At 42.5% G+C, this 27,597-nt stretch overlaps 1 protein-coding gene across 1 annotated transcript in view; it reads left to right on the top strand.

Moving 5' to 3' along the window:
* Nucleotides 1-27,597, top strand: part of USP36 (ubiquitin specific peptidase 36) — a 195,389-nt gene that overhangs the window by 123,026 nt on the left and 44,766 nt on the right. The window contains exon 15 of the mRNA XM_053706269.1: nucleotides 10,783-11,406. Coding sequence (XP_053562244.1) covers nucleotides 10,783-11,406 — 624 coding nt within the window. The remainder of the gene's footprint in view (nucleotides 1-10,782; nucleotides 11,407-27,597) is intronic.

Here is a 27,597-nt window from a genome sequence, read left to right as displayed (position 1 = left end):
GTTTGTTACACAATTTAGACGTAGTCCGTGCTCTAAAATTCTATTTAGAAGCTACAAAAGAGTTCAGACAAACATCTTCTCTGTTCGTCGTCTATTCTGGTAAAAGGAGAGGTCAAAAAGCGACTTCTACCTCTCTTTCCTTTTGGCTTAAAAGCATCATCCGATTGGCTTACGAGACTGCCGGACGGCAGCCTCCTGAAAGAATCACAGCTCACTCTACTAGGGCTGTGGCTTCCACATGGGCCTTCAAGAACGAGGCTTCTGTTGATCAGATATGTAAGGCAGCGACTTGGTCTTCACTGCACACTTTTGCCAAATTTTACAAATTTGATACTTTTGCTTCTTCGGAGGCTATTTTTGGGAGAAAGGTTTTGCAAGCCGTGGTGCCTTCTGTTTAGGTAACCTGATTTGCTCCCTCCCTTCATCCGTGTCCTAAAGCTTTGGTATTGGTTCCCGCAAGTAAGGATGACGCCGTGGACCGGACACACCAATGTTGGAGAAAACAGAATTTATGCTTACCTGATAAATTACTTTCTCCAACGGTGTGTCCGGTCCACGGCCCGCCCTGGTTTTTTTTTTTTTTTTTTTTTTTTTTTTTTTTTTTTTTCAAATGCTTTATTAAGAATTTTCCATGGTATACATAGGTAAAACAGAAGGAAAACGTTCAAATTAACATCTTTTGTTACAAGAAAAATAAAAATAGAGCTTTGTTACAGTTATACGGTTATGTTTACAGTGATTGTATTCATGTTGATAGAGCTCGAGATCAGTTATTATAAGTGGATTAGGTCTGGAGTACCAATCTGCCGATGCCTGAGAGTATGAGATGGCTAGAAGTAGAATGGCGCTGGCGCCCTCTCTGTTGCTATGGACTGGCCCTGCTGTACATATATGTCGCCTATGATGGTTGGGTCTATGGGTATCGAGGGTGTAGGTCATGTTATGTAGTCTGGTCTTTGAAGGAGTGGGGGGGGAGGGGGGGGGATGGATTTCTATGGGCTGTTTACATAATCTTCCCACAAGAAGATTATATTTTGGAATTCTTCTATTCGCTTGGTGCAGGTGTAATGGTATTTCTCCAGTTGGAGGTAGTGAGTGACTTTGGTTTTCCAGACGGCTGGAGGTGGTAAATCTGTTTTTTTCCAATTGAGTGGGATAAGCCTTTTTGCAGAGTTTATCATAACAGTGAGGAGTGCTTGTTTCAATTTGCAGGGGATTTTAGGATATTTGTTGAAAAGAAAAACCCAGGGCGTGAATGGGAGCGGGGTGCCTAGAGCTTTTTCAATTTCTGGTTTGAGAGAGCCCCAATAGGAGGTTGCTTTCGGGCATGTCCACCATATGTGTGCGAAAGTTGCTGTTTCCCCGCACTCCCTCCAGCATGTATTTGTTGTGTTGGGAAATAAGTGGTGCAGTCTAACTGGTGTGTAGTACCATCGACTCAATAGTTTGATGTTCATCTCTAAGGTCGAGATGGACGAAGAAGCTTTCGTCATCTGTTGGAAAATGGTTTTCCACTCAGATGGGTCTAGGGTATCTTCTAGATCCGTCTCCCATTTAGCTACGTATGTAGGGGGTGTCAGATGAGCTACCTGTGATAACATTTTGTACGTTAAGGATAATATTCCCTTTTGTGGATGGGAATGGAAGCATATTGCCTCGAATTGAGAGAGGGGCCTTTGTAGCTGGAGTTTGAGGGGGTGTGTGGTTAGATAGTGTTTCAGTTGTATATAGGTGAACCAATTTTGAAAGTGTGTCCCCAGGATGTCGCAAATTGCCTGTTGTGGTTGGATCTCTCTGTCCTTGTATAGAAGATGGTGCGGGATTGAGCTTTGTAAAGGGGGGGTGGAATGGGTTGCGGCCTCTATTTTTATTTTGGATGAGAATGGTGTATTTTTGCTGACTGGTGTCAAGGGAGAGCATATAGTGGAAATTTTGGGGTGTTTCTGGAGTATTTTGTCCCATTGCCTAAAGGTTTCATGCACTAGTCTAGGAGTTGTGTGTAGTAGTTTGCGCTGTGCTTTGGGAATCCAACAGTTCCCGCACAGACAGTGTGTATCTGAAAGTTTCTGTTCTAATTGGATCCATTCTTTGTTCGCGCCATGTTTGCACCAGTCTACGACTCGTGTGAGGAAAATTGCCTGTCTGTACCGTGTTAGATTTGGGGCTCCAATCCCCCCTATTTCCCTCGGGCGATATAGAATGGAAGTGGCAATGCGGGGTCTTTTGTGTGTCCAGATAAAACAGTTGATTTGTTTTTGTAAGGAGAATAGGATATGATCTGGGATGGGAATTGGGAGAGTCTGTAAAAAGTATAAAATTTTTGGTAAGATAATCATTTTAACTGCGTTGATTTTCCCTAACCAGGAAAGGGGTTTGCGGTTCCATGCCCTGAAAGTGGTTTGAATTGTCGAATTAAGGGTCTTATAATTTAAAGATATTATGGTATCAACGGATGGTGAGATGTAAACCCCTAGGTATTTGATGGCCTTGGGCTGTATATGGAAGTGGTGTTGTTGCTCTATGTTGTTTATTACCTCTGGGTGTACATGAATGGCCAATAGTTCGGATTTTGTGTTGTTAATTTTGAAGTTGGAATATTTACCGTATGTTTGTAATGTTTTGATCAAAGGGGGTAGCGACATCTCGATATCTGTTAACGTTAAGAAGATATCATCTGCATATAAAGTTATTTTGTATGTTACGGGTCCAATTTCTATTCCGTGAACGTCAGTGTTGTGTCTAACATGTATGGCGAGCACCTCCATTGCCAATATAAATAGAAGAGGCGAGAGCGGACAGCCCTGTCTAGTGCCATTATTTATTTTAAAGGGAGGTGAGATAGAATCATTTAATTTGATTTTGGCCTGTGGGTTGTTGTAAAGGGTGAATATTTTGCCTACAATTTCCTGGGGAAAGCCAAATGTGTACATGGTTTGTTTTAAGAAAGACCAGTCAAGCCTGTCAAAGGCCTTTTCTGCGTCCATGGCGAGGAATATTGACGGAATGTTTTGGGTGGAGGTATATTCCATAAGGTCTAGTATTTTGGTGGTGTTATCTCTGGCTTCCCTGGAGGGTGTAAAGCCTGCTTGGTTTGTGTGCAGGATAGAGGGTAAGATTAGATTTATTCTTGTGGCTATAATCTTTGCGAAGAGCTTTATATCAAAATTTAGGAGGGAAATGGGGCGGAAGTTTGCAGGTGTATTTGGGGGTTTTCCTGGTTTCGGGAGTACTACTACTAGGGCTTCTAGCATAGAGGATGGAAAGGGATTATCGTCAGCCACTTCATTGAACATTGTGGTGAGGTGGGGTGTCAATGTGGATAAGAAGGTCTTATAGTATTTGGCTGTAAAGCCATCTGATCCAGGGCTCTTCCCGGTTTTCAGGGATTTAATCGCTAGTTGTACTTCCCGTGAGGATATTGGCTGGTTAAGTTGATTCTTCTGGTCATTTGTCAGTTCTGGCGTTGGGTATGTTGTGATGTATTCTGCTAGTGTTTTAGGGTGGTCTATGGCAGGGGTATCTTTTTGCAGGTTATATAGTGAGGTATAGTATTCGTGAAAGGCCTGAAGGATCTCTGGGGTAGATTGGTGTGGATTCCCTTTTGGGTTTTGTAGCTCGTGGATGTGTGACTTGAATCTTTTTTTCTTTAGTGCTCTGGCTAGAAGTTTACCTGCCCTATTGTTTTCGAAATGAAACATGCTGTTGGTCTTTCTACGTTGCGATTGGTATTCCATATCTAAAAAGTTATCCAGTTCGTCTCTGGTTGTTTGGATTTCGGTTAGAATCTCAGCGTTTGCCGGAGATTTCTTATGTGCGTGTTCAAGTTGTGCGTATCTTGTTGTGAGTGCAAGGTACCGTTTACGGTGGGTCTGTGTATAATGGGCTTTGATTTTGATTAATTCCCCCCGAATTACACATTTGTGTGCCTCCCAAATAGCAAAGTTGTTATCAATTGAGTGTGAGTTTACGACAAAGTATTCCTCGATAGATTTAGTGAGTTTAGGGATTAAGTCCGGGTGGTCCAAAAGGCTATCATCCAGTTTCCACTGGTAAGGGGTGAGGGGAGTGTTGGGCCAGGTAAATTTAAGTTGGACCGATGAATGGTCTGACCAGAAGGTGGGGATTATGTCGCATCTATTTATATGGGAGAGGCCATTCTGGTTAGTAAAAATGTAGTCTAATCTACTGTAAGACTTGTTGGGGTGTGAGAAGAAGGTGTAATCCCTTCTCTCTCTATGCATGAATCTCCAAGTGTCATAAAGGGTCATGTCTTTCATTCCCTGCCAAATGGTTTTGGACAGTTTCTTAGGGATTTGAATGTTTGTGTTAGTACTATCTATAGTAGGCTGTATAGGGACGTTGAAGTCACCAGATAGAAAGATTGGGCCCTTGGCTAGATCTAAAATCTTTGTGAACATAGCGCGAAAAAAGGGAAGCTGTTGGGTGTTTGGAGCATATATATTTATAAGGGTTATAGGTCTCCCATACAGGAGGCCCATCAGGCCTAGGAAGCGCCCTTCTTGATCTGCAACTTTTTTGATAATGGTGAAAGGGGTGGATTTGTGTATTAAAATGCTCACTCCATTTTTTTTTGTAGGGCCTGTGCTGTGGAAATGTGTGGTAAAGTGCTTGCCGAAATACTTAGGTATATGTTGTGCTTTGAAGTGCGTTTCTTGGAGGAAGAGAATATCTATGTGTCGCTTTGTTAAATCGGATATGGCTTTGGATCTCTTTATCGGTGAGTTAAACCCTTTTACATTCTGAGTTAGAAGGGTCAGTTGAGGGGCCGGTCTATTTGTCGGTGTTAGCATTGCATTGCTGTGGGTGCTTATGATATGTTTGAGTGTTGGGGCATAGATTGGTACTGGACTCGAGAGTGGTCTGTATGCTAGTGGTAATTATAGCTAGTGGAGAGGTTGCAAAGAGGTATACATGAATCTTGTAACAGTAAAACCATTTTTTCTGAAAACAAAGCATAACAAACATGTTAAACATAATGAACAAAATTAACAAACATTTGGCTCTCTGCCTAATATAGGTCATTTTTGAGAGCGTTCGTGAAGGGGAAAATTGTTGGCTAAATCCTGGAGGATATACCCTTGGTTGTCTATTCCATAATTTATAGTGGCCCAGTAGCTTTTATAGAGTTTGTGGCTCAGGTGCTTAATGGTTTCTGTGTTTAGCGGACCTTGAGAATGTTTAAACCTGGCGTAATCAAGTATATCAGGGAGTTATTTCCTCTTAGTATAAGGCATGTGCCCTTAAGCACTAGTAAATGTATTCTATGCTGATGGCTCGAGGGTTTTCTATTCTAGCTGTGTGATTGTAATATAGGTTCTATATGCTCTGCAGATGCGGCAGATGGGGATGGAGGTGAGGCGGGGTATATACATCCCCTCCAGAGATTTAACTGTAATTTATCTTTACAGAGAACGAACACTGGTGGGTTGGGGCCTTCCGCATCTACAGATCATGTAGGTTGAGGGTTAGTTCACCGGTAGCTTACAAGGATGGGTGGTACCAAGGATTGAGGTTATCTTATTACAACATTAATAAACATAACTGCTAATACAAATCAATGCATAACAACAATCAACTGGGAGCAAACATGGAGGCAATCTCTATATACTTATCTCAACTTCAGTCCATATGGTGAGACATTCAAGAGTTCAGTGGGTTGAGTCTCTATAGGTATCTTGGCCTTGTTTTGGGGCAGATAGTAGTGCCGAGTGGGCATGAGGGGACTGTGGTTGGGTATAGTTTTTGCTCTGTCTGTTGGAGGCAGTCTTCTCTGGTGTGGGCAGGTCTCTGTTATCTCTAGATGTCGAGGGTCCCGGCTTGTTCTGTGTGATGGTGTCAGGCGGAAGGTCTATCCCCAATTGTTTGCAAAAAGAGTCCGATTCTTCTGGGGATCTGCATGTCAGTCGGGTGTTGTTTCTTAGTACCCAGACCTGCGTGGGGAAACCCCATCTGTATGGAATTTTTTTGTTGCGGAGGAGGGTAGTCAATGGGCTGAACTCCTTTCTTCTCTGTAGTGTTTGTGAGGCCAGATCTTGATAGAACTGGAGAACACTGCCGCGGAATCTGATTGGTTGTAGCTTTCTGGATTGGTTCAGGAGCATCTCCTTTTCTAGGAAATTTTTGAAGCGGATTATGATGTCTCTTGGAGGTGCGGTGTCTGGGGGCTTAGGCCTGAGAGATCTGTGGGCTCGCACCCACTGGATATCCGTGGTGCAGGCAGACTCCTTTATTTGTTGAAATAGAGACTGTAGATAGACCGGATAGTCACGTGGTAGGACACTCTCAGGAACACCTCTAATCCTTATATTTTTTCGGCGGCTCCTGTTCTCCAGGTCCTCAAGTTTTTCTTGGAGTATGGTGATGGTTTCTTGGTGGGAGGTTACTTGGTCAGTGAGAGACTGAACATCTTCTTTTATCTCATCCTGATTAGTTTCAAGAGAGTCTACCTGAAGACCGATAGTGTGGATGTCTTGTTTCATACCCGTTAGCTCTTCGCGGATACACATGCGGACAATGTCTGCGATGTCTTGCTTAGAGGGTAGACCTTGAAGAATTAAAGAGGTGGGGTTGGTGTCTTCGTCCTGCGATGTAGGCATATTTGAGGCCTGTTGGTCTGTAGAGAGTCTCTTGTCTCTTGCTTCAGATGCCTCAGTTGTCTGCATGTAGGAGGAGATGGTAGCTGTTTTTAATGCAGAAGTTTTTAGGGGTTTGTCATGTTTCAACCTCCTCGATGCCATAATGGTGAACTAAGTAGGGGGGAGGGTATGGGAGATCTTTTGAGGTCAGATCTTGTAGTACTACTTCTGGGAAATAATGATCAATAGAGATTCTGATTTGCAAGTGTCTTTCATAGGATTTCAGTCATATAAGGGATAATAAAGGTAAGGTGAGAGACTCTGGAAGTGTGATTGCTTTAGTCCTTTCTGTGTTGTGGCTTTCAACTTATAGTTCTAATCATGCAGGTGCATATCTTTCTGTTGTGATGGCGGTATTTCAGGTGCACTTTTAAGTGTATAGGGGTTAATGGGTTGATATCCAATCAAAATAGGTCTTTTCCTTTATTGCGTTTAGTTTATTTATAGTTGACCGGCAACTAGCCCTAGATACTTGTTTCCAGCAGCAGGGTCTTGGCGGCTTTGTTATAAGTCAGTTTTGATTAGCTTATAGTGCTTTTCGTGTATTGCCGCTGTTGTTTGTATTTTTTGTTAAGGAGCTGTTATGGCGGCTAGTGCGCTTCCGTGAGGATGCTCCTCCCCTGCAGCTGCTCGGGCGCTATGGCCTATAGTTAGGAGAAGTGTGCCATCAGTTGAAGTCTCCCTAAGTAAGTGGCCAAAGGGTTAGTTATCAGGATGGGGCAGCGGTGATTATGCAAAATGTGTAAAGCGCGCCTTTAGCAGCTTATATATTGCGGCGGTAATGGCGGTGTCAGCGCCTCTAGAGAGATACCTGCGTTGCTGTTGGTGGCCCCGGTGTGGGGATTGGTCTGCCTATATCTATGACTGTCCGGTGCGGTCCGATGCCAGTGAGCCTCCTGCCATACTCCGTTGAGAGGCCGGTGTGCTTCTGTCAATGGCGGAAGGAAATCTGCTCAGTTATGCTGCCCGGTGAGATTCAGCAGCTGGATTACATTACCAATCTTGCATACTATTTCGAATTTCAATAATGTCCATCAGCTCCAGTTCTTCATTGATCTTTGTGGGCACAACTGGGTTAATTTGGACATGTTTGTAATGGAATAGTTGAAGTTTAATGGATGGCCAACACGGAGCTCCGGATTTACGCTGCACTCATGGCAGCAGCCGGCTCCGCCCCTCTGGCCCGCCCTGGTTTTTTAATCGGGTTTGATGAATTATTTTCTCTAACTACAGTCACCACGGCACCCTATAGTTTCTCCTGTTTTTTTCTCCTGTCCGTCGGTCGAATGACTGGGGTGGGCGGAGCCTAGGAGGGACTATATGGACAGCTTTTGCTGGGACTCTTTGCCATTTCCTGTTGGGGAAGAGATATTCCCACAAGTGAGGATGACGCCGTGGACCGGACACACCGTTGGAGAAAGTAATTTATCAGGTAAGCATAAATTCTGTTTTTGTTTAGTCTATGTTTTTGCATCTTATCACAACTCTTTGTCATTGTATACCCATCTCTGTACTCAGCGCTACGGAATTTTAAGTAAGCAACTGTCTTTTTCTTTTTTTTCCACTTAATTTGGTGATCTAATAACTCTGCGCTGACTGATATAGTGATGTTTTTACACCTATGTGTAATAGTTATTTACATGAATGTTTTTGTATTATTTTTTTCGTGATCTTTAGCCTTGTTAACTAGGGCATGTACATTTTAGTTGTCACTTAGACAAATACAAATGCCACTATCATAATGTACACTAATTAACTTGGTTGTGTATGGACCCTTACATATTTGTTATATATTTTTTAATGTGGTCTTCCACGTTACACCAAAAATGCTTAGCTTGTCATTCATGTGAGTGGGCAATCCTCCAGGGTAATTGTGATCTCTTGCCTAAAGTAGACCCTAGGGATATGTTTACTAAAGAGGAATTTAGCCTTTTTGGAGCACCTTTCTTCCTCTTTAAGCCAAACATTGGGGTGTAAGAACCAATTTTGGAAAGAGCCTTTTGTTTTCTATTTGCGGACTCATGCCCCTGTCATTAGTAGATGATTACCATAAAATGACTGTTACCTACTTAATGTGCTTACTCCATTGGATAAAGTGGCTCCAAGTAGTCTTAATTTTCTAAAGATAGCATACAACACAAACACAATACCCCTCTTAAGAAAGAGGGGATTAATCCCTTTCAAATTATGCCCCTCTGTTTATTTCAAAATGTTGATTTTTTTTTGTGTGCGTTTTAGATTTAAAGGGACACTGAACACTAAACAAATATTATAATCATATTATTGAGATTTTTCCCTCCTCCCTCTAGTCATAGGTTACGCATGTTGAAATCAGTCTTTCTCTGTATTCCAGTGCTGACCTGTTTGCACATGCGCAGCAACTTTTTCTTCAGATATCTAAAGTGTAACCTAGGTTCCAAAATGGCAGCACCCATAATTAGTGGAGTGTGGATGAAATGTATTTAGTGTGTGTCACTTACATGGGGAGTATTGAATGGGTAGGCAAAATTTAGCAAAATTATTTAAAATATTACCCACAATGAGCCTTTAGATGTCAGGGAAGAATGATCTACAAACCGCAAGGTTTTAGGATCCAGTCTGTTTTACATGCCTTTTCCACCGCTGCTACATATTTAAAGGGATAGTCTAGTCAAAATTAAACTTTCATGATTCAGATAGAGCAGGGAATTTTAAAGTGATGATAAATCCTAGCGTTTCTAAAACGCTAGGATTTACCATTAGAAGAAATAAAGGGCACTTTCAGTCATGAAGTATAGCATACTTAATGCTGAAAGCTCTTTTGTTTGCAGCCTTCGCTGCACTGTGCTGCTCAGGCAGCCCACGGCAGAACGCTATTTGACTGAGATTGACGTTTCCAACTCTTATCCAATATCCATGCGGGAAATCAAATAAAGGAGCCTTTATTTGTTCCAATAGTAAATCCTAGCGTTTCACAAACACTAGGATTTACCATCACTTTAAGCAACTTTCTAATTTACTCCTATTATACATTTTTCTTTGTTCTTTCTGTATCTTTATTTGAAAAAACAGGAATGTAAGCATAGGAGCCTGCCCATTTGTGGTTCAGCACCTGGGTAGCACTTTCTGATTGGTGTCTAAATGTAGCCACCAATCAGCAAGCGCTACCCAGGTGCTGAACCAAAAATGGGTTGTCTCCTAAGCTTACGTTCAAATAAAGATACCAAGAGAACAAAGAAAAATTGATACCAGGAGTATATTAGAAAGTTGCCTAAAGGGACAATCTATACCAGAATATTTATTTTTTCAAAAGATAGATAATCCCCTTATTACCCATTCCCTAGTTTTGCATAACCAACACAGTTATATTAATAAATGTTTTACCTCTGTGATTATCTTGTATCTAAGCCTCTGCAAATTGCCCCTTATTTCAGTTCTTTTGACAGACTTGCATTTTAGGCAATCAGTGCTATCTCCTAGGAACTCCACGTACGTGAGCACAGTGTTATCTATATGAAACACATGAACTAACACCCTCTAGTGGTGAAAAACTGTCAAAATGCCCTGAGCTAAGAGGCGGTCTTCAAGGGATTAGAAATTAGCATATGAACCTCCTAGATTTAGTCTTTAACTAAGAATATCAAGAGAACAAAGCCAAATTGGTGATGGAAGTAAATTGGAAAATTGTTTAAAATTATATTCCCAATCTGAATAATGAAAGTTTAATTTTCACTAGACTATTCCTTTAACGGTTTGGTTTAGTGCTGAGTATTAGTTCATTGTTAAAGGGGATAGAAAGGTAAAAATTTAAATTGTACATGGGTGCATTTCATTTTTAAATAGATGCATGTTTGCAGTATATTTCCATTAGCAAAAAAGCTTGTAGTAAAAGTAATAACTGTTTTTCAGTGACGTACGCACATATGCTTTGAGTGCCTTGTTGCACCAGTGTTCAAACACCATGCTTGCTCAGAGAGTCAGCAGCGGCTAATATTACACAAATGAAGTCTTTATAGGCACAATAAACACCACCACTAGCTCTCTAAACTTGAAATACACCCAATGCACAGTTGAATTTTATCCTTTCTATCCCTTTAAACACTCAAGAACGCCTCCCATTTTGCTATAAATTTTTGTTTTCTTACAGAGGGTGCTCTTCATCTGTCGAGGGGTCCCCCGGAGATTGTACTCACATTTCCAATAAATATGAAGCTCACAAATCAAATGAAAAACAGAGAAAACAAAGTCCAGAGGGGACCCATCGCATCACCTCAGTCAATCACTCATCCAATCATAACTCACAAAATGAGGCTTCACTTATCAAATCATATCATGGGAGCAAGGATAGTGTATCACATACCGAAAGTCCACCCAGTCCCTCAAAACACAAAAAGAAATCCAAATCAAGAGATTATGATGTCAGCGACAGCATGAAAACAGCAACCACAGAGGAGATGAGCTCCAGGAAGAGAAAAAAGAAAAAGAGACACAGAGAAGAGAGAGAGCGGGTGGAGATAAAAGGCTCTCACCTGGAAAAAGAGGAAAGACATGATTATGTGTCCGATAAAACCAGAACAGAACGTAAAGATCAAACACATACCTCAGGGCACCACCACCGACAAAGACACCGCTCTACAGATCGTTCAGCTAGATCAAGAAGCCCCAGTGAAGTAGCGCACAAGACAGAACATAAAAAAAAGAAGAAACGGAGGAGAGAGAGCAGCCACCACACAGAGGACAGTTTGCACCGTGAACAGGCAGCAACGGATAGGTAAGCAGTGTGTTCCTACTATATTGCATAAATACCTCTCGATGGGGTTCTGATAACCACCTTTGCGATCCTGAAACTTCCATGCTGCAGTTCTGTTCTCTGGCAAAAAGTATACAATTACAGAAGTTGATTTAATAACAAATGTATGTAGTTTAATGTGTGTGTATGTATATGTATAAAATATCATTTGTGCACAATAATACAAGGACATTAAGTATGTAATATATCTTGCGTATAGAAGAGCACTATGTACATGCTACAAATGTGTGCGTGCATGTGTGTGTGTATATATTTGTGTGTGTATATATATATATATGTATGTGTGTGTGTATATATATATATATATATATGTATATGTATGTGTGTATATATATATTTATATATAATCTATCCAGAAAGAGCATAAAGTACTCGCTGGTCTTAGTCAACAAACAAACCAATTTATTTTGATGTGACGTTTCGGGGTAAACAAGCCCCTTCCTCTGACAAACAAACAGTGAACAAGTAAGACTTGTATAGCTCTGTTTGGCCCTCCTACAGCAATCTGCCAATTAGAGAGCAGCGTGTTCTTGTAATGTGCATTACATAAGAATACAGCAAAGAAACAAAAAGTAAATGTAATGCATAATACATCTAGGATGCAAATACACAGAAACAAAAAAAGAAACAGTGATACTGGACGTTCCCAGTACACAGATATAAGGTGTAGACGTCAGTCCAAGATTTTTATGAACCAGACCCTTTTGAATGAAATGTTCAACATTTCGACATGTGTCATAATGGTGGGTATATAGTAGCTATGAGTTGAGATGTGAAAGCAGCAGGGTTATATGCAAGCGGTGTGTAATGCAAAAGCTTGTGGGAAGTATGATAATGCAGTTCATGCAGGAGGGTTGCCTTGTTAGAAGCGTAAGGTAAGCATAGATGTCAATGTCCACAGCATAGCTGTAATGTGCAAGGTGTAAGGGCTGGGACCGGCACTTAAGGACCACAGTCCGCCAGTCAGCATGTAACAGCAGTGTAAAGTTCTGCTCAATGAGCAATCTCACCCATCCTCCACGGGTATATGCACACAAGTGACGATGATCCAACTTACCGGTACGCTATGCCATCCAGACAGTTCCAGTAAACTGCTTCATTCACAGGTCAAAACCCAGTGTTTTTTCATCAGACTCGCTTGCACCGGCTTACTCTGGCGTCTAGCGTCACACCAAGACAGGCAACACGCATTTCAGGCTCCGCACTTCAAATCGGCTTCTTGATCCAGGATGTCCATCCTCTATTTCAAGCAAAATGTTGTGAACTCTTGTGTGCCATCTAGTGGCAGATCACAACATAAGACTTAAAGTGATTGCAAGCTGGATGCTACCTGGACAAGCAATCCATAATGATAAAAGCATTCATTTAACAGCAACCACCTAGTTACAATTATGATTTCCTTCTTAATACAAGGAGAGTCAACGGCTTCATTTCTTACTGTTGGGAAATAGTGAACCTGGCCACCAGGAGAAGGCAAAGACACCCCAGCCAAAGGCTTAAATACCTCTCCCACTTCCCCTATCCCTCAGTCATTCTTTGCCTTTCGTCACAGATGGATCTGTCGCAACAGATTTCCCTGGACAACCGGTCGAGAGAATCGCTCTCTTGGTGGCTCTGTCCAGATCATCTGTCCCGAGGGAAATCCTTTCTCAGACCATCCTAGGAGATTGTGACTACAGACGCAAGCCTCTCAGGATGGGGAACTGTTTGGGGTGCCAAGAAGGCGCAGGGCCTGTGGTCGAAGGAGGAACACTCCCTCCTGATCAACATTTTGGAGCTTCGAGCAATCTACAATGTTCTGAAGGCTTGGCCTCTTGTGGGTTCGTCCCAGTTTATCAGATTCCAATCGGATAATATAACCTTGGTGGCTTACATCAACCATCGGGGGGGGGGGATTGAGACGCTCCCTAGCGATGAGGGAAGTATCTTGGATTCTGGAGTGGGCGCCAGTAATTCTGATTGCTCCATCGTAGCCGCGAAGGACGTGGTTCTCGGTCCTAGTGAGGAAATCTCGGAGTTCTGCTGACTTTCTTCACTATAAGTTCATCTTGAACTCTTAGTATTCTGCCCTTAATCTATATAAGCAACACTACTTCTCTACTCTTATCTCTACTCTTTCTTCAAACCCAAAACGTCTGTTCTCCACATTCAATACTCTTCTCCCCCCCAACTCCCACCACAACTTCTCTCTCAGCCCAAGATTTTGCCAGCTACTTCAACAACAAAATCGACTCCATCAGAACTGAAATCCGCTCTCAACATACTACCGGTCTCCCACCCTCTCAAAAGCTCACAATCGTCCAAAACCCACATAGCCATACATTTAGCTCTTTTGCCCCTGTTACAGAGGATGAAGTTTCTGCCCTTATACTATCCTCTCACTTCACTACCTGTCCCCTCGACCCCATCCCCTCACAAGTACTCCCCTCCCTCTCTTCTACCCTTACCCCTATACTCACACACATCTTCAACCTCTCCCTCAGCACTGGTATAGTTCCCACATCTCTTAAACATGCATTAGTCACACCTATCCTCAAAAACCTTTTCTCGATCCAACCTCCCCATCCAACTACCGCCCTACTACCTCTTGCCTCAAAGCTTCTTGAAAAGCTAGTATATGCACGTCTATCCAATTTCCTTACATTAAACTTCCTCCTTGACCCACTGCAATCTGGATTTCGCCCCCTTCACTCAACAGAGACAGCAATTGTTAAGGTTACCAACGACCTACTTACAGCAAAATCAAAAGGCCACTTCACTCTACTTATCCTCCTTGATCTGTCTGGAGCCTTTGATACTGTCGACCACCCTTGGGTTTCATTATCATTTGTATGCCGACGATACCCAAATCTACCTCTCTGCACCAGAATTATCTCCTAACCCGTGCCACTAACTGTCTTTCTCACATCTCTTCCTGGATGTCCTCTCACTACCTCAAGCTAAATCTCTCCAAAACTGAGCTCCTTATTTTCCCCTTTGCTTCCAAAATCTCTACCCCCAATCTCTCTATAACCGTCGACAACTCCATCATTACCCCAACCTCACATGCCCGATGTCTTGGGGTCACACTTGAAAACATCGCTAAAATTAGACATTTCCTTACACAAGACACAACAAAGCTTTTAATCCACTCTCATCCTTTCCTGCCTCGACTACTGCAACTCTATCCTCTCTGGTCTCCCTAACTGCCGCCTAGCTCCTTTACAATCCATAATAAATGCCTCTGCCAGGCTCATCTTCCTTGCATGTCGCTCTTCATCTGCCGCACCTCTCTGCCAATCCCTTCACTGGCTTCCTCTTGCCTCCAGGATTAAACACAAAATTCTCTTTCTGACACACAAAGCCCTCAATTGCATTGCTCCCCCCTACATCTCAGACCTTGTCTCCAGATACTCTCCCTCCCGTCCCCTTCGCTCCGCTCATGATCTCCTCCTCTCCTCCTCTTGTTACCTTCTCACATTCCCGTCTACAAGATTTCTCAAGACTGGCTCCCATCTTATGGAACTCTTTGCCTCGCTCCACAAGAATCTCCCCTTGTTTTAAAAGCTTCAAGTGCTCCCTGAAGACTCTCTACTATTCAGGGACACTTACAACCTACACTAACCTTCCTATCTCCACTGCTGTCCCCTTAGGCCCCATAGCGTGTAAGCCTATGAGCCTGGTTGTTTGTGGTCCACCTTCGTGGGAGCCGACTGCAACAGTGCAACTCTCGGCAGGGCCCTTAACCCATTTGATCCCTTTAATCGTTTTTTATATACCACCCATGTTCATAGCGCTGCAGAACCTGTTGGCGCTCTACAAATACCTGATAATAATAATCTTCTCCATGGAGGTTACCTTGTTGCAGGGATCTGCTGGAACAGGGACTTTTGTTCATCAAAATCTAGATTCTCTGAGGTTGACCCATGTTCATAGCGCTGCAGAACCTGTTGGCGCTCTACAAATACCTGATAATAATAATCTTCTCCATGGAGGTTACCTTGTTGCAGGGATCTGCTGGAACAGGGACTTTTGTTCATCAAAATCTAGATTCTCTGAGGTTGACTGCGTGGATATTGAACGCTTAGTCCTAGCCAAGAGAGGGTTTTCTGAGAAAGTTATTGATACGCTCATTCAAGCTCGTAAGCCGGTTACTTGTTGCATCTATCATAAGGTGTGGAGAACCTACTTATTCTGGTGTGAAGAGCGTGGATTTCCTTGGCATAAATTTAAGGTTGCCAGGATTCTGATGTTTCTCCAGGGTGGTCTGGAGAAGGATCTTTCGGCCAGTTCCCTGAGGGGACAGATTTCGGCCTTGTCTGTTTTACTGCAAATGAGGCTCTCCGAGCTTCCAGATGTTCAGTCCTTTGTTAAGGCTCAGATTAGGATCAGACCTGTGTTCAGATCTTCAGCTCCCCCTTTGGAGTCTGAATCTGGTTCTTAAGGTTTTGCAACGAGCTCCGTTTGAGCCTATGCATGAAATTGATATGGGTTGTTGTCCTGGAAATTTCTCTTTCTACTGGCTATTGCTTTGGTGCGCAGGGTATCTGAGATTGCCGCTTTGCAATGTGAGCCTCCTTATCTGGTGTTCCATTCGGATAAGGCTGTCCTATGTACTAAGTTAGGGTTTCTCCCTAAAGTCATGTCAGACCGCAACATCAATCAAGAGATTGTGGTCCCTTCTTTGTGTCCTAATCTTTCTTCTTCGATGGAACGTTTACTTCATAATTTGGACGTGGTTCGTGTCTTGAAGTTTTAACTAAGAATGTAGGTATGCACCGAAATGAAAATTCTGGACCGAAACCGAAAATTCAGGATGCCTTTGGCTGAAAACTGAAACCGAAAATAAACTTTTTTCCTAAATGATTTTAAAATAGTTTTTTTCTATAATTGTAATAATAATAATAGACTTTTTAATGAATTTAATTACTCTGAAATGAAAACCTACAAGCCAATAAAATAAATAACCACACTTGTATTGAAAGTAACTCACCAGAATTAGACTGAAAATAACTTAATAAAACAATATAAATAAAAATCTGTTAAATCTGTTTCCGTTATATAGGACTGAATGAAAAATAATATGTTGTTGATATTAAATAGTGCTCCAGAAATGGGCTGGCTCCTATGCTAACGTCCCTGCTTTTCAACAAAATATACCAAGAGAACGAAGAAAAATTAATAGAAGTAAATTAGAAAGCTGTTTACAATCACTGCTCTATCTGAACTATGAAAGAAACATTTTGTGTTACATATCCCTTTAAACAAATCTCTGTATAAGACTCTTCTAAGTTTGCTATTGATATTTCTTTGTTGAAAGCTCATCTTTTATTGACAGTTCTTCAGTTACTAACATCTCTCTGTATAAAGCTCTCCTGTTACTGACATCTCTCTGTATAAAGCTCTCCTGTTACTAACATCTCTCTGTATAAGGCTCTCCTGTTACTAACACCTCTCTGTATAAAACTCTCCTGTTACTAACATCTCTCTGTATAAAGCTCTCCTGTTACTAACATCTCTATATAAGGCTCTCCTATTACTAACAGCTCTCTGTATAAAGCTCTCCTGTTACTAACATCTCTCTGTATAAAGCTCTCCTGTTACTGACATCTCTTTGTATAAAGCTCTCCTGTTACTGACATCTCTCTGTATAAAGCTCTCATGTTACTAACAGCTCTCTGTATAAAGCTCTCCTGTTACTAACAGCTCTCTGTATAAAGCTCTCCTGTTACTAACAGCTCTCTGTATAAGGCTCTCCTGTTACTAACAGCTCTCTGTATAAAGCTCTCCTGTTACTAACAGCTCTCTGTATAAGGCTCTCCTGTTACTAACAGCTCTCTGTATAAAGCTCTCCTGTTACTAACAGCTCTCTGTATAATGCTCTTTTGTTACTAACAGCTCTCTGTATAAAGCTCTCCTGTTACTAACATCTCTCTGTATAAAGCTCTTTTGTTACTGACATCTCTCTGCATAAGGCTCTCCTGTTACTAACACCTCTCTGTTTAAAGCTCTCCTGTTACTAACATCTCTCTGTATAAGGCTCTCCTGTTACTGACATCTCTCTGTATAAAGCTCTCCTGTTACTGACATCTCTCTGTATAAAGCTCTCCTGTTACTAACATCTCTCTGTATAAGGCTCTCCTGTTACTAACATCTCTCTGTATAAGGCTCTCCTGTTACTAACATCTCTCTGTATAAGGCTCTCCTGTTACTAACATCTCTCTGTATAAGGCTCTCCTGTTACTAACGCCTCTCTGTATAAAGCTCTCCTGTTACTAACACCTCTCTGTATAAAGCTCTGCTGTTACTGATATCTCTCTGTATAACACTCTTCTGTTACTAACAGCTCTCTATATAACCCTCTTCTGTTACTAGCATCTCTTTGTATAAGGCACATCTGTTACTGACAGCACTTTGTATAAGGCTCTTCTGATACTGGCTGCTCTCTGTTTAAAATACTTCTGTAAACTACAGCTCTCTGTATAAGGCTCTTCTGTGAATGACAGATCTCTGTATAATGTACTGCTGCTTATTAATATGGCACCTTAGTGCCTTATACAGAGAGCTGTCATTCACATAAGTGCCTTATACAGAGAGCTGTCGTTTACAGTACACATAGCTGTAATTCACAGAAGTGCCTTATATAGAGAGAAGCCAGTAACAGAAGTTCCTTATACAGGGAGCAGACAGTAACAGCAGAGCCTTATACAAAGTGGTGTCAGTAACAGATGTGCCTTATACAGAGAGCTTTTAGTAACAGAAGAGCATTATACAGAGAGATGTCAGTCACATGAGTGCCCTATATAAAAGAGAGAGCTGTCATAAGCAGCAGTGCATTATACAGAGAGCTGTCATAAGCAGCAGTGCATTATACAGAGAGTTGTCATTCACAGAAGAGCCTTATACAGAGAGCTGTAATTTACAGAAGAAGCTTATACAGAGTTGTAATTTACAGAAGTGTTTTATACAGAGAGAAGACAGTAACATAAGTGCTTTATGCAGAGAGCTGTCATTCATATGTGAATGACAGCTCTCTGTTTAAGGCACTTATATGAATGACAGTTCTAATAGTTTAACATTTGATAAATACTTGTGCTCGTCTCTAACAAAACATAAAAAAAAATGTGGATCCTTAAAAGCAGCATTAGTAATATTCTGCAATTTCAGTTCCCATGTCAGCTGACTAAAATTAAGTCAGGAAGGTTTCCACGTATGTTAGTATCCTGCCAATGGGACTTTGACTGAGGACTACAGAGTATTGCTGTTTTCTTTTACAAAGATATGACGAGTCCATGGATTTCATCCTTACTTGTGGGATATTAACCTCCTGCTAACAGGAAGGGGCAAAGAGCACCACAGCAGAGCTGTATATATAGCCCCTCCCCTTCCCCTCCACCCCCATTCATTCTCTTTGCCTGTGTTATACTAGGAAGACATGGTAAAGTGAGGTGTTAGTTTTAGTTTCTTCAATCAAGAAGTTTTTTATTTTAAATGGTACCGGTGCGTACTATTTTCCTCAGGGGGATATGGAAGAAGATTTCTATCCTGAGGTTTGATGATCTTAGCATTTGTAACTAAGATCCACGCTGGTTCCCACAAGACTTCTGAAGGTAACCATGAGACATCTTCAGTGTGGAGACCAGTTTCATGCTACAAGCAGCATTAAGGTATGTGCAGCCTTTTTTTCTGAGGAGACTTGGTGTATCAGAACTGGCTGGCATTATTTCCCTGTATGGGAATGGGGTAAGTAGTAAAACCTATTTCTCTTGTTAAGTGTATCCAGTCCACGGATCATCCATTACTTATGGGATATTCTCCTTCCCAACAGGAAGTTGCAAGAGGATCACCCACAGCAGAGCTGCTATATAGCTCCTCCCCTCACTGCCATATCCAGTCATTCTCTTGCAACTCTCAACAAAGATGGAGGTAGTAAGAGGAGAGTGGTGTATTATAGTTAGTTTTTTTTAACTTCAATCAAAAGTTTATTTTTAAATGGTACCGGAGTGTACTATTTTATCTCAGGCAGCATTAGAAGAAGAATCTGCCTGCGGTTTCTATGATCTTAGCAGAAGTAACTAAGATCCACTGCCGTTCTCACATATTCTGAGGAGTGAGGTAACTTCAGAGGGGGAATGGCGTGCAGGTTATCCTGCAATAAGGTATGTGCAGTTAACATATTTCTAGGGATGGAATTTGCTAGAAAAATGCTGCTGATACCGGATTAATGTAAGTTAAGCCTAAATACAGTGATTTAATAGCGACTGGTATCAGGCTTATTACCAGAGATACATACTCTTATAAAAGTGCAATATAAAACGTTTGCTGGCATGTTTAATCGTTTTTATATATGCTTGGTGATAAAACTTATTGGGGCCTAGTTTTTTTCCACATGGCTGGCTTGATTTTTGCCTAGAAACAGTTTCCTGAGGCTTTCCACTGTTGTAATATGAGTGGGAGGGGCCTATTTTAGCGTTTTTCTGCACTGCTAAAATTACAGACAGACACTCAGCTTCCCTCTGCATGATACAGGACATCTCTGAAGGGCTCAAAAGGCTTCAAAAGTCGTGTTTGAGGAGGGTAACAACCACAGTAGACCTGTGGCAGTTGTGACTAGTTTTAAAAACGTTTTTTTCATTTATTATTCCGTTTTTGGTATTAAGGGGTTAATCATCCATTTGCAAGTGGGTGCAATGCTCTGCTAACTTGTTTCATACACTGTAAAAATTTCATTAGTGTAACTGCCTTTTTTCACTGTTATTTCAAATTTTGACAATTTGTTTTTCTTAAAGGCACAGTAACGTTTTTTTATATTGCTTGTTTAACTTGATGCAAAGTGTTTTCCAAGCTTGCTAGTCTGTACAAACATGTCTGACATAGAGGAAACTACTTGTTCATTATGTTTAAAAGCCATGGTGGAGCCCCATAGGAGAATGTGTACTAAATGTATTGATTTCACCTTAAACAGTAAAGATCAGTCTTTATCTATAAAAGAATTGTCACCAGAGGGTTCTGTCGAGGGGGAAGTTATGCCGACTAACTCTCCCCACGTGTCGGACCCTTTGCCTCCCGCTCAAGGGATGCACGCTAATATGGCGCCAAGTAGATCAGGGACGCCCATAGCGATTACTTTGCAGGACATGGCTGCGATCATGAATACCCTGTCACCACTATTAGCCAGATTGCCTGAATTAAGAGGCAAGTGCGATAGCTCTGGGGTTAGACGAGATACAGAGCGCGTAGATGCTGTAAGAGCCATGTATGATATTGCGTCACAATATGCAGAACCTGAGGACGGAAAGCTTCAGTCTGTGGGTGACATCTCTGACTCGGGGAAACCTGATTCAGAGATTTCTAATTTTAAATTTAAGCTTGAGAACCTCCGTGTATTGCTTGGGGAGTTGTTAGCTGCTCTGAATGACTGACACAATTGCAGTGCCAGAGAAATTGTGTAGACTGGATAAATACTATGCAGTGCCGGTGTGTACTGATGTTTTTCCAATACCTAAAAGGTTTACAGAAATTATTAGTAAGGAGTGGGATAGACCCGGTGTGCCGTTTTCCCCCTCTCCTATATTTAGAAAAATGTTTCCCATAGACGCCACTACACGGGACTTATGGCAGACGGTCCCTAAGGTAGAGGGAGCAGTTTCTATTTTAGCAAAGCGTACCACTATCCCGGTTGAGGACAGTTGTGCTTTTTCAGATCCAATGGATACAAAATTAGAGGGTTACCTTAAGAAAATGTTTATTCAACAAGGTTTTATTTTACAGCCCCTAGCATGCATTGCGCCTGTCACTGCTGCGGCGGCATTCTGGTTTGAGGCCCTGGAAGAGGCCATCCATACAGCTCCATTGACTGAAATCATTGACAAGCTTAGAACACTTAAGCTAGCTAACACATTTGTTTCTGATGCCATTGTTCATTTGACTAAACTAACGGCTAAGAATTTTGGATTCGCCATCCAGGCGCGTAGGGCGCTATGGCTTAAATCCTGGTCAGCTGACGTGACTTCGAAGTCTAAATTACTCAACATTCCTTTCAAGGGGCAGACCTTATTCGGGCCTGGTTTGAAAGAAATGATTGCTGACATTACTGGAGGTAAGGGTCATACCCTTCCTCAGGACAGGGCCAAATCAAGGGCCAAACAGTCTAATTTTCGTGCCTCTCGAAATTTCAAGGCAGGTTCAGCATCAACTTCCTCTGCTTCAAAACAAGAGGGAACTTTTGCTCAATCCAAGCAGGCCTGGAAATCTAACCAGTCCTGGAACAAGGGCAAGCAGGCCAGAAAGCCTGCTGCTGCCCCCAAGACAGCATGAAGGAACGGCCCCCTATCCGGCAACGGATCTAGTAGGGGGCAGACTTTCTCTCTTCGCCCAGGCGTGGGCAAGAGATGTTCAGGATCCCTGGGCGTTGGAGATCATATCTCAGGGATATCTTCTGTACTTCAAAGCTTCTCCTCCACAGGGGAGATTTCACCTTTCAAGATTATCTGCAAACCAGATAAAGAAAGAGGCATTCCTACGCTGCGTGTAAGACCTCCTAGTAATGGGAGTGATCCATCCAGTTCCGCGGACGGAACAAGGACAGGGTTTTTATTCAAATCTGTTTGTGGTTCCCAAAAAAGAGGGAACCTTCAGACCAATTTTGGATCTAAAGATCTTAAACAAATTCCTCAGAGTTCCATCATTCAAGATAAAAACTATTCGGACCATCTTACCCATGATCCAAGAGGGTCAGTACATGAACACAGTGGACTTAAAGGATGCCTACCTTCACATTCCGATTCACAAGAATCCTCATCGGTTCCTGAGATTTGCCTTTCTAGACAGGCATTACCAGTTTGTAGCTCTTCCCTTCGGGTTGGCTACAGCCCCAAGAATTTTTACAAAGGTTCTGGGCTCTCTTCTGGCGGTTCTAAGACCGCGAGGCATAGCGGTAGCTCATTATCTAGACGACATCCTGATACAGGCGTCAAGCTTTCAAATTGCCAAGTCTCACACAGAGATAGTTCTGGCATTTCTGAGGTCGCATGGGTGGAAAGTGAACGAAGAAAAGAGTTCTCTATCTCCTCTCACAAGGGTTTCCTTCCTAGGGACTCTTATAGATTCTGTAGAAATGAAAATTTACCTGACGGAGTCCAGGTTATCAAAACTTCTAAATGCTTGCCGTGTTCTTCACCCCACTCCGCGCCCTGTGGTGGCTCAGTGCATGGAGGTAATCGGCTTAATGGTAGCGGCAATGGACATAGTGCCATTTGCGCGCCTGCATCTCAGACCGCTACAATTATGCATGCTCAGTCAGTGGAATGGGGATTACACAGATTTGTCCCCTCTACTAAATCTGGATCAGGAAACCAGGGATTCTCTTCTCTGGTGGCTATCTCGGGTCCATCTGTCCAAAGGTATGACCTTTCGCAGACCAGATTGGACGATTGTAACAACAGATGCCAGCCTTCTAGGTTGGGGTGCAGTCTGGAACTCCCTGAAGGCTCAGGGATCGTGGACTCAGGAGGAGAAACTCCTCCCAATAAATATTCTGGAGTTAAGAGCAATATTCAATGCTCTTCTAGCTTGGCCTCAGTTAGCAACCATGAGGTTCATCAGATTTCAGTCGGACAACATCACGACTGTGGCTTATATCAACCATCAAGGGGGAACCAGGAGTACCCTAGCGATGTTAGAAGTCTCCAAAATAATTCGCTGGGCAGAGTCTCACTCTTGCCACCTATCAGCAATCCATATCCCAGGTGTAGAGAACTGGGAGGCGGATTTTCTAAGTTGTCAGACTTTTCTCTTGTTAAGTTTATTCAGTCCACGGGTCATCCATTACTTATGGGATATATTCCCTTCCCAACAGGAAGTTGCAAGAGGATCACCCAAGCAGAGCTGCTATATAGCTCCTCCCCTCACATGTCATATCCAGTCATTCTCTTGCAACTCTCAACATAGTAGGAGGTCGTGAGAGGAGTGTGGTGTTTTATACTTAATTATTTCTTCAATCAAAAGTTTGTTATTTTTAAATGGCACCGGAGTGTGCTGTTTTTTTTCTCAGGCAGTATTTAGAAGAAGAAATCTGCCTGCGTTTTCTATGATCTTAGCAGAAGTAACTAAGATCCACTGGCTGTTCTCGCACATTCTGAGGAGTGAGGTAACTTCAGAAAGGGAATAGCGTACAGGGTCTCCTGCAAATGAGGTATGTGCAGTAAAATATTTTTCTAAGGAATGGAATTGACTAAGAAAATACTGCTGATACCGAAGTAATGTAAGTACAGCCTTAAATGCAGTGGTAGCAACTGGTATCAGGCTGATTAAATGTATGTGCAGTAATGTAATTTTCTAAGGAATGGAATTTGACTAAGAAAATGCTACTAATACTGAAAGTAATGTAATGAGCCTTAACTGCAGTAGAAGCGACTGGTAGCAGGCTTATAAATAACAATACATACTCTTTAAAAAGGGATCTTGAAAACGTTTACTGGCATGTTTAATCGTTTTTGTGAGGTACATTGGTGATAAAACTTATAGGCACAGTCTTCCTGCTTCTTCCTGCATGACCCAGGACGTCTCTGGAGAGCTCAGAGGTTTTCAAAAGTCATTTTGAGGGATGTAATCAGTCACAGCAGACCTGTGACAGTGTGTTTGACTGTGTTAAAAACGTTTATTTGCATATTGATTATCCGTTTTTGGGTATTAAGGGGTTAATCATCCATTTGCTAGTGGGTGCAATGCTCTGCTAAACTAATATATTTACTGTGAAAATTTGGTTGCTATAACAGATTTGGTTCATTGTTATTTCAACTGTGACAGTTGTTTTGTGCTTCTTAAAGGCGCAGTAGCGTTTTTTTATATTGCTTGTAAATTTATTTTAAAGCATTTTCCAAGCTTGCTAGTCTCATTGCTAGTCTGTTTAAACATGTCTGACACAGATGAATCTGTTTGTTCACTATGTTTAAAGGCCAATGTGGAGCCCCATAGAAATATGTGTATTCGCCATCCAGGCATGCAGAGCGCTATGGCTTAAATCCTGGTCAGCTGACGTGACTTCTAAATCTAAATTGCTTAATATTCCTTTCAAAGGGCAGACCTTATTCGGGCCCGGTTTGAAAGAAATTATCGCTGACATTACTGGAGGTAAGGGTCATACTCTTCCTCAGGACAGGGCCAAATCAAAGGCCAAACAGTCTAATTTTCGTGCCTTTCGAAACTTCAAGGCAGGAGCAGCATCAACTTCTTCCGCTCCAAAACAGGAAGGAACTGTTGCTCGTTACAGACAGGCCTGGAAAACTAACCAGTCCTGGAACAAGGGCAAGCAGGCCAGAAAACCTACTACTGCCCCAAAGACAGCATGAAGAGAGGGCCCACTATCCGGAAACGGATCTAGTGGGGGGCAGACTTTCTCTCTTCGCCCAGGCGTGGGCAAGAGATGTCCAGGATCCCTGGGCGTTGGAGATTATATCTCAGGGATATCTTCTGGACTTCAAAGCTTCTCCTCCACAAGGGAGATTTCATCTTTCAAGGTTATCAGCAAACCAAATAAAGAAAAAGGCATTTCTACGCTGTGTACAAGACCTCATAGTAATGGGGGTGATCCACCCAGTTCCGCGGACGGTACAAGGGCAAGAATTTTACTCAAATCTGTTTGTGGTTCCCAAGAAAGAGGGAACCTTCAGACCAATCTTGGACCTAAAAATCTTAAACAAATTCCTAAGAGTTCCATCATTCAAAATGGAAACTATTCGAACCATCCTACCCATGATCCAAGAGGGTCAGTATATGACCACAGTGGACTTAAAGGATGCCTACCTTCACATACCGATTCACAAAGATCATTATCGGTACCTAAGATTTGCCTTTCTAGACAGGCATTACCAGTTTGTAGCTCTTCCCTTCGGGTTAGCTACGGCCCGAGAATTTTTACAAAGGTTCTGGGCTCACTTCTGGCGGTGCTAAGACCGCGAGGCATAGCGGTGGCTCCGTACCTAGACGACATTCTGATACAAGCGTCAAGTTTTCAAATTGCCAAATCTCATACAGAGATAGTTCTGGCATTTCTGAGGTCGCATGGGTGGAAGGTGAACGTGGAAAAGAGTTCTCTATTACCACTCACAAGGGTTCCCTTCCTAGGGACTCTTATAGATTCTGTAGAGATGAAAATTTACCTGACGGAGTCCAGGTTATCAAAGCTTCTAAATGCTTGCCGTGTCCTTCATTCCATTCCACGCCCGTCAGTAGCTCAGTGCATGGAAGTAATCTGCTTAATGGTAGCTGCAATGGACATAGTACCATTTGCGCGCCTGCATCTCAGACCGCTGCAATTATGCATGCTAAGTCAGTGGAATGGGGATTACTCAGATTTGTCCCCTCTATTAAATCTGGATCAAGAGACCAGAGATTCTCTTCTCTGGTGGCTTTCTCGGGTCCATCTGTCCAAAGGGATGACCTTTCGCAGGCCAGATTGGACGATTGTAACAACAGATGCCAGCCTTCTAGGTTGGGGCGCAGTCTGGAACTCCCTGAAGGCTCAGGGATCGTGGACTCAGGAGGAGAAACTCCTCCCAATAAATATTCTGGAGTTAAGAGCAATATTCAATGCTCTTCTAGCTTGGCCTCAGTTAGCAACCATGAGGTTCATCAGATTACAGTCGGACAACATCACGACTGTGGCTTACATCAACCATCAAGGGGGAACCAGGAGTTCCCTAGCGATGTTAGAAGTCTCAAAGATAATTCGCTGGGTAGAGTCTCACTCTTGCCACCTGTCAGCGATCTACATCCCAGGCGTGGAGAACTGGGAGGCGGACTTTCTAAGTCGCCAGACTTTTCATCCGGGGGAGTGGGAACTTCATCCGGAGGTCTTCGCTCAACTGATTCATCGTTGGGGCAAACCAGAACTGGATCTCATGGCGTCTCGCCAGAACGCCAAGTTTCCTTGTTACGGATCCAGGTCCAGGGACCCGGGAGCGGCGCTGATAGATGCTCTAGCAGCCCCTTGGGTTTTCAACATGGCTTATGTGTTTCCACCATTTCCGCTGCTACCTCGACTGATTGCCAAGATCAAACAAGAGAGAGCATCAGTGATTCTGATAGCACCTGCGTGGCCACGCAGGACCTGGTATGCAGACCTAGTGGACATGTCATCCTGTCCACCATGGTCTCTGCCTCTGAGACAGGACCTTCTAATTCAGGGTCCTTTCAATCATCCAAATCTAATTTCTCTGAGGCTGACTGCATGGAGATTGAACACTTGATCCTATCAAAGCGTGGCTTCTCGTAGTCGGTTATTGATACCTTAATACAGGCTCGGAAACCTGTTACCAGAAAAATTTACCATAAATTATGGCGTAAATATTTATATTGGTGCGAATCCAAGAGTTACTCATGGAGTAAGGTTAGGATTCCTAGGATATTGTCTTTTCTACAAGAGGGTTTAGAAAAGGGCTTATCTGCTAGTTCGTTAAAGGGACAGATTTCTACTCTGTCCTTTTACACAAACGTCTGGCAGAAGTTCCAGACGTTCAGGCTTTTTGTCAGGCTTTGGCTAGGATTAAGCCTGTGTTTAAGACGGTTGCTCCGCCGTGGAGCTTAAACTTAGTTCTTAAAGTTCTTCAAGGTGTTCCATTTGAACCCCTTCATTCCATTGATATTAAGCTGTTATCTTGGAAAGTTCTGTTTTTGATGGCTATTTCCTCGGCTCGAAGAGTCTCTGAGTTATCTGCCTTACATTGTGATTCTCCTTATCTGATTTTCCATTCAGACAAGGTAGTTCTGCGTACTAAACCTGGGTTCTTACCTAAGGTAGTTTCTAACAGGAATATCAATCAAGAGATTGTTGTTCCATCATTATGTCCTAACCCTTCTTCAAAGAAGGAACGACTTTTGCATAATCTGGACGTAGTCCGTGCCCTGAAGTTCTATTTACAGGCAACTAAAGATTTTCGTCAAACTTCTTCCCTGTTTGTTGTTTATTCTGGTCAGAGGAGAGGTCAAAAGGCTTCGGCTACCTCTCTCTCCTTTTGGCTTCGTAGCATAATACGTTTAGCCTATGAGACTGCTGGACAGCAGCCTCCTGAAAGAATTACAGCTCATTCCACTAGAGCTGTGGCTTACACCTGGGCCTTTAAGAATGAGGCCTCTGTTGAACAGATTTGCAAGGCTGCGACTTGGTCTTCACTT

Source organism: Bombina bombina, chromosome 1 (genome assembly GCF_027579735.1).
Source record: "Bombina bombina isolate aBomBom1 chromosome 1, aBomBom1.pri, whole genome shotgun sequence".
In the NCBI taxonomy this organism is placed as follows: domain Eukaryota; kingdom Metazoa; phylum Chordata; class Amphibia; order Anura; family Bombinatoridae; genus Bombina; species Bombina bombina.
This window is presented reverse-complemented; position numbering and strand designations above follow the sequence as displayed.